At 44.7% G+C, this 12,614-nt stretch overlaps 1 protein-coding gene across 1 annotated transcript in view; it reads left to right on the plus strand.

Moving 5' to 3' along the window:
• The window catches only part of kirrel3b (kirre like nephrin family adhesion molecule 3b), a 168,460-nt gene that overhangs the window by 121,577 nt on the left and 34,269 nt on the right, over positions 1–12,614 (plus strand). The window contains exons 6-7 of the mRNA XM_062553152.1: positions 4,577–4,734; positions 12,591–12,614. The exon at positions 12,591–12,614 is cut by the window's right edge and continues 127 nt beyond it. Of these exons, the coding sequence (XP_062409136.1) occupies positions 4,577–4,734; positions 12,591–12,614 (182 nt within the window). The remainder of the gene's footprint in view (positions 1–4,576; positions 4,735–12,590) is intronic.

Genomic DNA, 12,614 nt, shown 5'->3' on the forward strand with positions numbered 1-12,614 from the left:
TCACTCGTCTACTCCCCCCACACTTCTCACCTATCCATTCATCTATACATCCATCTTTCTCTCTCTCACACACACACACACACACACACACACACACACACACACACGCACACACACACACACACACCATCTCTGTTTCCCCTTTTTCACCTTGCCCCTTCTACCAACACTAAGCAAATTACTTTGGCCCGCATGCAATCTAAGAGCCGCAGCGAGAAGAAGCAGGTCTGTGTGTCTAGCTCATGGAGGTGGTCGCAAGCAATATACCCTCAAAGAAAGGACTGAGTGAAGGCGAGAGAGAGAGAGAGGAAGAAGATTGAGAGAGTGGCAGAGATAGAGGGAGAGAGAGAGAGAGATAGAGAGAGAGAGAGAGAGAAAGTGAGCCGAGGCAGCAGGGGAAGGATTGCACCCGGCCAGCCGGTAATTAAAGGGGAGCGATCAATCCGCGCCGCTGACCGGCTCATGAGAAATCTATCGAGTGGCTGCAGTAAAGCGCTAATTTGGAGCCATTAGGGGCTGCCGAGTTTGCAAACAGGCCTGTAATGATGATGGCTAGCACGGTTAAAGGCCTGGCCTTTGTGCCGCTGTCAAGCCTGGCCGCCACCGAGCGGTGGCAGCCGTGACGCTTGACAGGGAGTCCGTGCCGAAGTGGGGGTGCGAAGAGGACAGTTGAGGGGTGGTTGAGAGGGGGTTTGGCTAAAATAACTGCCCCCCTGCTTTCTAACGATCGCCACCACTCCTGGAGTCTGAGGAGACGCGTCGATACTATTGGCCGTCGGAGACGTCGGTCAGAGATGACACGCGGAGTTGGCGGGCGGACGTCTCCCGTTAGACTGTTGCCCGGGCCCTTAAGCTCCCTGGGCTGGTTCTCGAGCAGACACTGGCTGAGACATCAGAATCAACCCCCCTTCTGTCGTGGCCAAAAATACAGACTGTCAGCCAGCGCAGGGATGCCAGGGGGCCGTTTCAAAAGCAACTGGCTTGTAGTTCAGCAACCGGACTCCACTGTTTTTGGTCTTCCCTTGAAGCGGTTTCTCTAGCAGTCAAGCCCATTGCAGCAGGAACAGGAGCACCTAGAAACTGACAGATGGAAAGCAAGCTCCCCGTGAGTCAGTCTCCACGGTCATGCACACATATTTTGCCTTGAATGCCATTTTGTTGAAGTGACACAAAGCCAACATATGGAGCGATTTTTTTTGCAAGATTTTTTATCCTGTTTCTCTTTTTTTTAATATTTTTTTCTTTATTTTTGCAAGCTAGTCTCACCTCAAACCTGCAATATGTTTCCTCGAACAAAAGGTGCACAATTAAAAAATCTCAGCCTTGTTTTACACACACATGCTTTGGTTTCACTCACCCCACCCACATGGCAACTGAGATTTGCCTTGGCCATACTCCATTGATTTAATGAGGACAGTGCCGCCATGTCTCCACACTCCAGAAGCGCAGCACAGTGTGCCTAGTGTTGGGTTTGCAGGTGCACCTCAGGAAGTAGGAAGCAGGAAGTAGGAAGCAGGTCAATTATGACCCTCTTAAATAGTTTGTACCGTGTGGTGGCAATTTATTTCTTTTCAGCGTGCCACCACAAAGGCGATGGTGACTCCAGAGGTCCTTTATCTCGAGTGCCATCATGCCAAGCTATGCCAATCACCTGGTCTTTAAAAAAAAAACGGTCACTTAGGCAAAAGATTCTAATTGGTGTCCCCCATCGAGAGCCCGTACGCATTCAGGTGACAAAAGAGCAGTGGGACGCCTCGGCCTCTGTGCCACCTCACCCCACGCGGTATTGTGCCCGCTGCCCGCGATGGGGTGGCGCGGAGGTCTCAATACCACTGAAAGGTGAACAGTGGCTATTGTGGTGGCCGGCAATGTACATCTAATTTAAAATCCATTTGGTTTGCCTTCAATGCTCTCGTCCGTTTTATGAGCTGTCACGTAATGCTGTCGGACAGGTGGTTGACGACGGGGGTTCTTCTATTCAAATCTATTCCAGATGTGAAAAAGCGGAGCAGACTCAGGACAGTTAATTAAGGGAGAATTGAATGAGAGCAGACGAGAGAGGCCAATCAAATGAGATTTCTTCTTTTTTTTTCGAAGGATTAAATGGAACAGATAGCTCTGTTATCCTTCTATCTCACCCATTCTTTTCTTCTGCGTTTTCTTGTCACGAGAGGGGGGTGGGGGGGGGGAGCAAGGCTCTATCAGATTCAGATTTGTGTGCCAGGAGAAAATTGTAGTAGAGGGACGTTTTCTGGCAGTCGCTGCCTAGAAGACACTTTCATTGTGAACAGGTACAGACGGGCCTTATTCAGGTCCCTGTCCTTTGGACACCCAGAAGCATGTCTTCAGTTGTGTTGTTGTTGGTGCTGCTGTTGTTGTTGTTTTGTTGTTGTAGTTATTTTGTTTTCCTCTTCTCGCTTCGTTAGAAGTATGAGCTTTTGTGGAAACATAGTATTCAGTCAACACCCAGGCCTCCTACATAAGCTCAACATGGGAGGACAAGTCGGTACAAAGCCACTCCCCACCACCACCAGTCACCATGCCACCACCCACCCCGAAAAAGATTCCCTCAACCCACTGTGTCACTCCCCGTGCTGAGAACCCTCTGTCACCAGCGCTGTTTGCCATCTTTTTAAATGGCTTCTCCAATGGAAAACGGATGTGTGGAGATACAGATGAGAGCAATAGGATGTATAACCTTCCCCGTCTAACCCACTCTCCTCTGTCATATCTGTCAAAAGAGTGGGGGGTTGTATGAGAGAGCTTTTGATATTCGCATCTGTCCTTCTTCTTTTGTCTTGCTAAGCATTCTTCGATTTATTTGGGAAAAGGAGATACATATGTTTCTCATTATTACTATTATTTAAGTGAGATCAATCCTAACTCAGTTCAGTGTACAGTAACTGTGCCAGCTTGTTTTTATTATTCGTCATGAATGGCACAAATCTTTATAAGAAATGATCACTCTCTCTCACAAATGGAACAAGTCTATTGCATTGTCAATGCTAATACACAAAAAAATGTGTCAGAACACAATGTGTTTTTTATGCTATTTTACATTGGTGATAATATACTCAACTTCAGAGGGAAAGAGTCCATTGTTTACTTCCCTGTCAAAACATGACTGAAAGGATTACTATTTTTATCAATTCAAAAACAGAAACATAAATTGGATTGAATGCCATTCACAAGTCTATATGATTTTGACAGTCAAACCTGGGGCTCCAATCTATTCTGAAACACGTTTCGAGCCAAGTGTCAGATTGGTGACATATCTCTCATCACTGGGATGATAGATGGTACAACCAGTCAAACATGGACTGCAAGCTATTTTTACCACGAGGAGAGACTCCTGGCCACCCACTTAAACAAATGGCCTCCCAGTGCCAGGAGACTGTCAGAAAATCCACCGAATGTCATTTGTAGCAGCAGTGGTGAAACTTTTTAGTTTAAAATGATTCTATTATAAATTGGTGCTTGTCTTTTGGCTCTAAACTGTAGACTGATGACTACTGCATACTTTGTGGAGCGTAAGAAATCTTAAATTAGTCTACCAGCGTGTTGACAGAGATCATTAATAAAACATTTGCTTGCTTTTATTGTTACTCTGGATTTAAAAAAAAAATCATCATTATGTCATACGCGTTCATTATTTCCATTCATGAGATGATATTTCTTGCCTCTTGTCTTTTCCCCATCTTTCTCTTGCTCTCTCCATCTCTCTCTCTCTCTCTCTCTCTCTCTCTCTCTCTCTCTCTCTCTCTCTCGCTCTCTACATTTCCTTCCTCCACTACATCCTTCCCTTTTCTACCATCGCTCTCTCACCGACATGCGAATGAATGCATGCCAGCTGTTTTCTGTCTTTGATTTTTCATCCGCCCCAGATATGCCCCTCTGATGAGCATAGGAACCAATCAATAATTCACTGGCGTTTGAATCAAAACCCGGGATGATCAGTGGCGGTGTGAAAAGGGGGGTAATCAGGCCCATTCTTGGCCTTGTGTATTCCTCTGCTTTTAACCGCTCGTTCTGTCTCTGTGTCTGACTGCCGAGAAGATTGCCTTTCCACCCTGTCACTCTCCGGCTCACAGCCTGTGTTCCTCAGGCTCACACACATGCTCACACACACACACACACACACACACACACACACACACACACACACACACACACACACACACACACACACACACACACACACACACACGATTGTACTTTTGCCCTGCTTCTCAGAAAGACTTCTCTCTAAAAAACATGTACAGTATGTTCTTTGATGCCTGTCAGTTACAGAACACTGTGATTTCTGTTATTACACCAAATGATCAGAGTATGTTTTAGTATTTATTAGTCTTTGTAGCCTTCAATGACAATATACAGTCAACTTCAGTACCTCTCTTCATACTCTATATTCCATGTATATGTTTATATGTGTATACCGTATGTATCTCGACAACATGAAGGAGGAATGAAAGTCTCCACACGTACATGTATGTAAATGCATTTATGCAGTTCCAGCTGCCAGGCTTGAGGCCTCACTCTGCCATGTGTGTGTGTGTGTGTGTGTATTGGTTTGCAGTACCTCCTGAGGACCCTGTTATCAATGGAGGACCGGTGGTGAGCCTGCGAGCTGGCGACCCCCTCAACCTGACCTGCCACGCTGATAACGCCAAACCAGCTGCCTCCATCATCTGGATACGCAATGGAGAGGTCCTCAACGGAGCCATGTACTCCAAGGTGAGCACTCTCACTCTCACTTCAGGCTCTGGAGTAAACATGCGCCGGGAATGAGCTACTCAATATGTGGAGGAAGAAGCGAAAGTCTAAAGGTTCGCTTAATGTCAGATAGAGATTCATCATCCCAAAAAAAAATGTGTAAATATTTGAACAGTGGGTGCTTTTGAATACGCTTGAAGAGCCTCATCCAATTATGGAGTATATCACAGATGGAAAGACATGCCTGCCATTTGTCTGATAGATAACTTGCTAATTAGCTGTTGAGAACGGTAACCTCGGAGGTGAAAATAATATGTGCAAGGTAGAAATGTTGTTATGAGATAAAATAGAATAACTCCCGATAAAATGAATGGGGACTATTTTTTTTAGCTGTCAGTTTTGTTGACAGGCCATACACTTACAAGTGAAGATAACTGAGATAAGGACTAGCACACATTGTGTTTTATGCTAGAAAGGCTTTTTCCTCATCAGAAAAAAAGACATCACAAATCAAAGGTTTCCTGACAAAACAAAACAACAAAAGATTGATTGAGTCAGCATAACATTTCGACAAAGCAATCTCTTGTCAACAAGCTTTGAAAAGCCAAAGTTTGCAATCCCTTGTCATCCAGCAGAATTTTAATTCAGCAAGGGACATCTGCATATTTCACATGGTTTAGTTGTACTTGGTGTGTGTGTGTGTGTGTGTGTAGTCTCAAAATCCTTTGTGTGGCCTCTGAATGAAAAACGGCACCATTTTCTTATGCTTGGTGAGGTGATTTATGACCTATCACTCTGAGGGAAGTCAGCTGACTTAACCATTTTCACTTCCACCCCCCACCCCCCACCCCCCCTCTTCAAAAAAAAAAAAGTTTGTTTTCCAATGGCCACTTCAGGAGCCTCAGCCATCTGTGCAGCTGATTACACTGGCCATCTGCAAGCGTTCGCTCCCGCATTTAGCCTCCGCTGATCAGAGTGAAATCCCTGGAAATCTGGGTCTTCACCACGAGATGTTTGTCCTCTTCACTCGGCAAAAACGCATGTCAGCGCAGGCAGCCAGATGGGGAGAGGAGGAAAACGGTCTCTCTCTCTCTCTGTCTACGTGTGTTTGTGTGTGTGTGTGTGTGTGTGTGTGTGTGTGTGTGTGTGTGTGTGTGTGTGTGTCTGTGTGTGTGTTTGTGAGTGTGTGTGTGTGTGTGTGTGTGTGTGGGTGTGTGTGTGTGTGTGTCTGTGCGTCTGTGTGTGTGTGTGTGTGTGTGTGTGTGTGTGTGTGTCTGTGTGTGTGTGTGTGAGTGTGTGTGTGTGTGTGTGTGTGTGAGTGTGTGTGCGCACATTCTCTCAAGCCCCCATCTTGGCCCCTGGAGGTTGAGCCTCTCCTGCAGCGTCTCATTGAGTGTTTTCCTCCACTGTGAGATATGCCGGCGCACCTGCTCGCTCAGTTTGAAAAGGGAAATAGATCGAGCTGAGCTGAAGCCATGCGTTGAGTCCCGGTTAATGGAAGCACACATTGTGTTTCTTGTTTGCCAAGGCTCTGTCTGTCTCGTTGGAAATGTTATCTCGGCGATACTGCGCTCGGGCTCCGTCGAGTGAAAAGGACGAGGAATTTGAACCGCGCCACCCTACGCCCGTCCCCACGGCCGACCCTCCGTTTGTGTCGCAGTCGATACGCTTGCTCTGCACTCTACACTCTGCTGTTCACATGGCATCCCTGCCACTTTGGCCCAGTGGCGTTCCTTTGATCGCAGACTGTCAACCGCGTTGCTGGTGACGCACCTTTAATGTCTCGACGTGTCATCAAAAGGGTGATTGGAATTTCCATATAAATGGAAGCTCTTAGGTGTAACACCCGCTCTTGTGTTCTGTGTCACTCCGTTTATTGGCGTTTCTTCATGAGCAGATAGGAAGGGCATTGATTGGCCCCTAGAGACAGCAGAGGAGATTTGAATGCTACTTGTTTGTAGCACTGGGGAATGAAGCAAGAGGCAATGTGTGTGTGTGTGTGTGTGTGTGTGTGTGAGGAGAAGGTACGGGGGAGTGGAGGAGGAGAAGGTCGAGGACATCCTACTTCCCGTCTCGGGCCACAATGTCGGCGCGCAGATGCTACGGACAAATGGAGCCAGCGCGGCCGCCCTCATATCACTGCTCATGCCATTAAAAGGCAATGTGCTCAATTAAGAGACAATCGTTCCGCCTGAATGATAGGGGCACGGAGGAGAGGAAATAAAAAGGCATAATCAGCCTTCCTCGCTCAATCCCTTAACCTGCGCTGGGTAATCAGAACAAATGAGAGCTGACGTGGTGACGCGCGCTCTCTCTCTCTCCGAGCGGGGGAGCGAGCGAGCGCCTCTTTCTCTCGCCGACGAACGTCTTTCTTTCACTCGGATTTAGAAGGGAGAGAGAAAAAAAAACGTCCATTATTAAAAACCCACAGAGTGGCATTCTTCGCCGTCGTTCACACAGAGATTTCTTAAGTGATCAATTAGCGGAGAGCCCTTCTCGAATAAGTTATGCATCGGTGATTGTGCGGCATTTACAGCGGATGAGATAGATGGGCCGCGACGCGTTCGGATGATTGCACTGAAGTCGAAACAGAAGTGAGGAGGTCGGGAGACAGCTGTTGCCTCGATACAAACGCCAGCGATGAACCCAGCGATGTTTTCTTTTTTTTTTTTGCTAACATGTGAGTGGGGACATATGGACTATTACTCCAGGGTTGATCTGTTGATTACACAATACGCAATAATTACATTAAAAGGCACATTTCAGATCCACTCAATGTTTCAATTGTGCATGTGTGCAAGTACTGTAGGCGGGAGTGTGCTGAAATGACCCTCTCGGAAACAAAAATCTGGAGAGCCTCTTATGAAGATGAACACATAATGGGACTAGATGGAGCATTTCGTTTTCAAATAGTGATCTCCTCTGGGGTTTCTTGGCTCTGTAAATTGTTTACATTGACAAAATAGTATGTGTGGTAAGTTTTCCCACCAACATTTACAACCATCCCCCTCTACATCATACAGTTCAGTGGTGTGCCTGTGCCTTGTATCCATGCTTCAAATCAAGTCAGACAAGTCATGTCTAGCAGTCAGAATGGTCTGTGCCTCTCAATATATCCAAACTGCTGGGCTTTTGAGAGCAGAGTTCCTTATCGTTCTCCGGTAGATACGTTTCTATTCATTTCGCCTTTTTTCCCTCAGCCCCCTTCAAGGTTCAAAGCTGTCTCTTTATCTGTCAAATTCATTATTTCTTTCCACCAACCTTCATCTCAGCAAAGTTTCCTGTCTGCTAAATAGTCATGTTCACCACATGAGACAATGGTAGAAAACACACCAAAGTAGACAACTTCCACAAGACTTATTCCCTATGAAATATATTTATCATCCACAGCTGACAGGTAAACTACATAAAATATGAATGGGTTCTTCTTTTGAATAATAATTTAGTGCGTAATTTTACATCAATTATTAACTGGTCTTTCATTTTTTAGCAAGATCTTTTTTCTATCCTACTTTTCTGTCATTCGCTTACCTTTTCATGCCATGCAAATTAACCTCACAGGCTTTTCCCAAAGAAATTAAGAATGTCAGTGGTGGTGGTGGTGGTGGTGGTGGTGTGTGAGGAGTGAAGAATTAAGGACTCCTTTTAATTAATTGTACAGTGAAATGGTGAAATTAATCGGAATTGGATGTGCTAGAATCAGATAGGTTAATCACCGAATGTCACTTTAACCCCATCTGTGGAGTCCAAGCAAAGTTAAAACAAAGTTAATTTATCTTGTTCTTTGAGAAATTAATACCCAGTAATACACATCAGAAAATCTGGTGCTTTTGTCCTCTGTAATTAAAATGGCTATTTTTATGTCACCTTGAGTGACACTCACATGTTTGGACACATCAAAAGCCTTTTAGATTAGCAAAATGGTAATGCTGCTCAGTTGATGTCCCTTGAGGTTTAATAGGGCAATCAAGATGGCCAGGAAGTAGCTTAGCTTCACACAAAAAAATAACTGTCCCTTTTTCCATTATGAAGAAATCATCTTACAGCAGTTCCCTAACACACAATAAGCTCTGGGTACAGACATATGTTTGTTATTTCTACATCTCCACATCTCCAGCTGCTACAAATAACTTGTATTATGTTGCAATTTTCTAAGCATCAAGATGCAGCCTGTGATTCCAATTCCATTAATTGCTCCTCACAGTCCTCTGTCCATGCAATGATTGTGCTGAACAAAATCCAGTCATGGGAAACATTATGGCTTGGACCAAACCATAAACAATTCCAGCCAATCAGCACTGCAGAATATGGAAGGGATTCCATCCTCTCAAATATAAACAACCTTCTGCAAAACCAAATCATGCACTGCAGGCAACATTTGATTTTCTAGTAACTTTATAACCAATCTGATTTGTTTTCATGCTTTATACATTGTTTGCTTGGGCTGAGAAATCTGAGCAATCAAAGGCCTGTTATAAATTTCCTCTGGACTCTGGGCTGTTGTTGTTATTATGTTAATGCATTCAGTGGCCAGACTAGGAATCATACTGGTACACCATTCTCTAGGACCATAATCATTTAGAGCAGGCATCAGCAACAGATAATGTAAAATTCACTTCACATAACCCGCTCTGTTATTACAATGTAAGTACACAGTTATTAACATTGATAATACAGTACAGTGTTCTTATAATATAGTGCTCAGTTGTAATTGAACTATTCACAGTTTAGTTGTTTGCCTGGACATGGCTCAGAAAAAAAACAAGAGGTATATCTTGTTTGTGTAACTAAAAGTAGTCAGGATTAAAAAAATAAATAAAAATAAAAAAAAAACATCAAGATGTTATCCCTGGATCACAGACATGTTCCTCTACATGTTCATGTGTTGAAAAGCTGCCTCACTTTCAACAATTTCTCTAAAATATACGAGTTGAAAGATAATAGGAAGAAAAATCATTTCATTTTCATTTCAGCAAACATTTAGAGGATATGGATAATTCTTGTAATGAGTAGAGGACAGTGAATAAAGAAAGTGAAACTACTCTGAAAATAGACTAAAGTACATGGGGTTAATTGCTAGTATTCGGCATGTTGATCTTTGGTGTTTGCCTAAACCCTATTCCTTTTTGTTTTCTTCAGATGTTGAAGGTGTTGTTCTGTTCCTTTCCTCTTACTCTCTTGTACAGTATTTCTTTCTAGACAACCCTCATAACACTGAGATACTGTAGTAGACCTGACACCAGAAGTGTCATGCATTTCGGTTACAGCTACAGGACTGCAAGCAATGGAAGTGATGTTGATGGATAGGATACAGTAGATGTCACGAGAGCCATTTGGCATGGCTGACTTGATCATTCTTAAGCTTCCCTTAGCATTACATTCATTTGCTGCATTTATAATCAAGTTTATGAAACTCACTAAAATAGATTTAATAACAGAAAGGCAGTGGAATTGTTTGTGTTCACAAGACATGAGTTTGGTTTACAAGCATCATTCAGCCTGTTACCATCCTCATCGCACACATGTATATCTACTGTATATGAGCAACAACAAAGTAATGCAACATGGTTACTGTTATTGATTTCTTAGTGTTACTGTAACTCACCAGCACTACAAGCAGTGTTGATGCACTGTGTTACCTGTGACTCCAGTGCACTCTATCTGTATTTGAGCTCGTTCTTCCTCCCTGACTGTTCCCACCCACACCGAAGAGGTAAGCATTCTTCTGACACGCTCGAGCCAGAGATATGAGGAATTATCCACTCACAATTCAGAGCTATTTTAAGGCGCGCGGATGAGTGTTGAGTCCCTGCGCTGTTTCGGGGGCCTGTTGGAGATTAATGACTTCAGACAGGTCGGGAGAAATGAGAGAAACAATCCTGATTGTGTCAGAAAGGATATTACATTGACACATCCCAGAGCTGACAGCTAATATGTTCTGCTTTAGAGGTGAGTGCAGAGGCTCCGCGCGCAACCTCTCCGCCCTGATCTGACCGTCTCATCATCATGCAGACGAGGAAGCAGCAGGAGGAGGAGGAGGAGGAGGAGGAGGCCATTGTTTCTACCCACCTTCTTCATCTCACATTTTGGGATGATGTCACAGACTTATGACAAAGAGGATTTACACACAATTAGTTGATTTGCATGAAAGCGCTTTTGGAAAGGAAGGAGAAATACAAAGAGAAATTCAAAGTGTTGAAGGCTGTGGTTTGCAGCAGCGGTGTGCTAACATGAATTTATTGACACAGCTCTGAGCCAGTGGTATGAACAGCGTGGAGCAGTTTTAATCCGCAGAGCCTTCACCACAGACATAATGACCAGACTTAATGACACAATCAGTGACAAATTAATACATGGCCTCCTCCACACAGATCCTTCACGTAGCATAGCATATACATAAAATTCCGTGTTCCTCCTTTGAAATCAAAAAGAACAGTGAAATATGAGTGGCTAATTACTGCTATTAGCGATCGCGCTGTCAATAGCATGTTCGTTGACAAGCACCGTTATTATTACCCGGTCATTACCGCAGCTCAAAATACCATATTGTCATCTTCATTGAGCTACGGAGGTGACTGTAATGTAGGAGCTGAAGGTGAACTGCGAGCCGCAGGTCGTGGGGGCAACCACGACTTTCCCTCCTGCATAGCTCACAACTTTGAACTGTAAGACAAGAAAGACAAGAGGGGCTAATGTTGAAATGTCAGTGTTGAATATTTCTCCCAGCCCTACTCGGCCATAGACTCCTAATGCACATTCTACAGCATCTCAAAAAGTCATGTTCACTTCTGTTTTGAAATAGCATGAGAAAAAAAAACACAGTGAGAAATAGATGTTTGAATTTTGCTAGCGTGTGGAACTCAACGAAGCACTTTTTTTTTGTGTTGTTGGCCTTGGGGACAGGAATCGTAATGGGGCTTCGAGTGAAGCATATGAATGTTGTCAAGCTAAATTGAAGCAAATATGTGTGTTTGGCCCTGTTTGTACGCCGCAGCTCTGAAAGCTGGTTGAAAGTCAAGGAGGAAATCTTGTTCTGACTTATTTATTTATTTTTCAACCGTTTTCCACTCAGTTATGGTGTGTATGTGTGTGTGTGTGTGTGTGTGTGTGTGTGTGTGTGTGTGTTTGTGTGTGTGTGTGTGTGTCGAGTAGCTCCCCTGGCTCGGTGGTAGGCCTCAGCGAGAGCTCTGTTGGCTTGGCCAATTTGTTCTGCTGGGTGAGTTTGTTCTGACGTGGCGGGAGCAGCGGCGGCGACGGTTAGCATCCTCCCCGAGCCGTCCCGGCAAGCGGAGCGGGCGGATTCCGTCGAGCGCTTCCAGATGGCGCTCACCGCCCGTGCAACTCAACCAGCACTCTTCCCCCAACACCAACCCCCCCCCAAAAAAAAAAATGAGCACCGCTGAAAAAGAAGAGAGAAAAAAGAAGAAGATTGATTTCCTTTGTGGTGTATGACAAGCCATGCACCAGAGCACAGCTCTTGAGATTTACAGAAGGGGCTCGAAAAATAACCTCTCATATTTATTTTTTTTCCCCTTCTTCTTCTCCTCCTCTCCGGATCAATCAGCTCGTACAGCAACAGACAGTGGCGGAGCGGGGTTTGTGTTTGTTGGCGAAGTCTCCTGGGCATCTCATTTGAGAAGGCAACATTTCCAATGCGGCCTCAATGAGCTCCTCAGGAGTGATGGAGTCTGTGCTTTGCCCCTGAAACCCCCAGTCCTCATGCCTGGATGACACTTAGGCTTAACACTGGCCTACTAACTTGTCCTCTCTTTCTCTTCTCTCTCTCTCTCTCTCTCTCTCTCTCTCTCTCTCTCTCTCTCTCTCTCTCTCTCTCTCTCTCTCTCTCTCTCTCTCTCTCTCTCTCTCTCTCTTTCCAGACGCTTCTCCGAGACGGTCGGCGA

This window comes from Sardina pilchardus, chromosome 13, assembly GCF_963854185.1.
Source record: "Sardina pilchardus chromosome 13, fSarPil1.1, whole genome shotgun sequence".
In the NCBI taxonomy this organism is placed as follows: Eukaryota; Metazoa; Chordata; class Actinopteri; order Clupeiformes; family Clupeidae; genus Sardina; species Sardina pilchardus.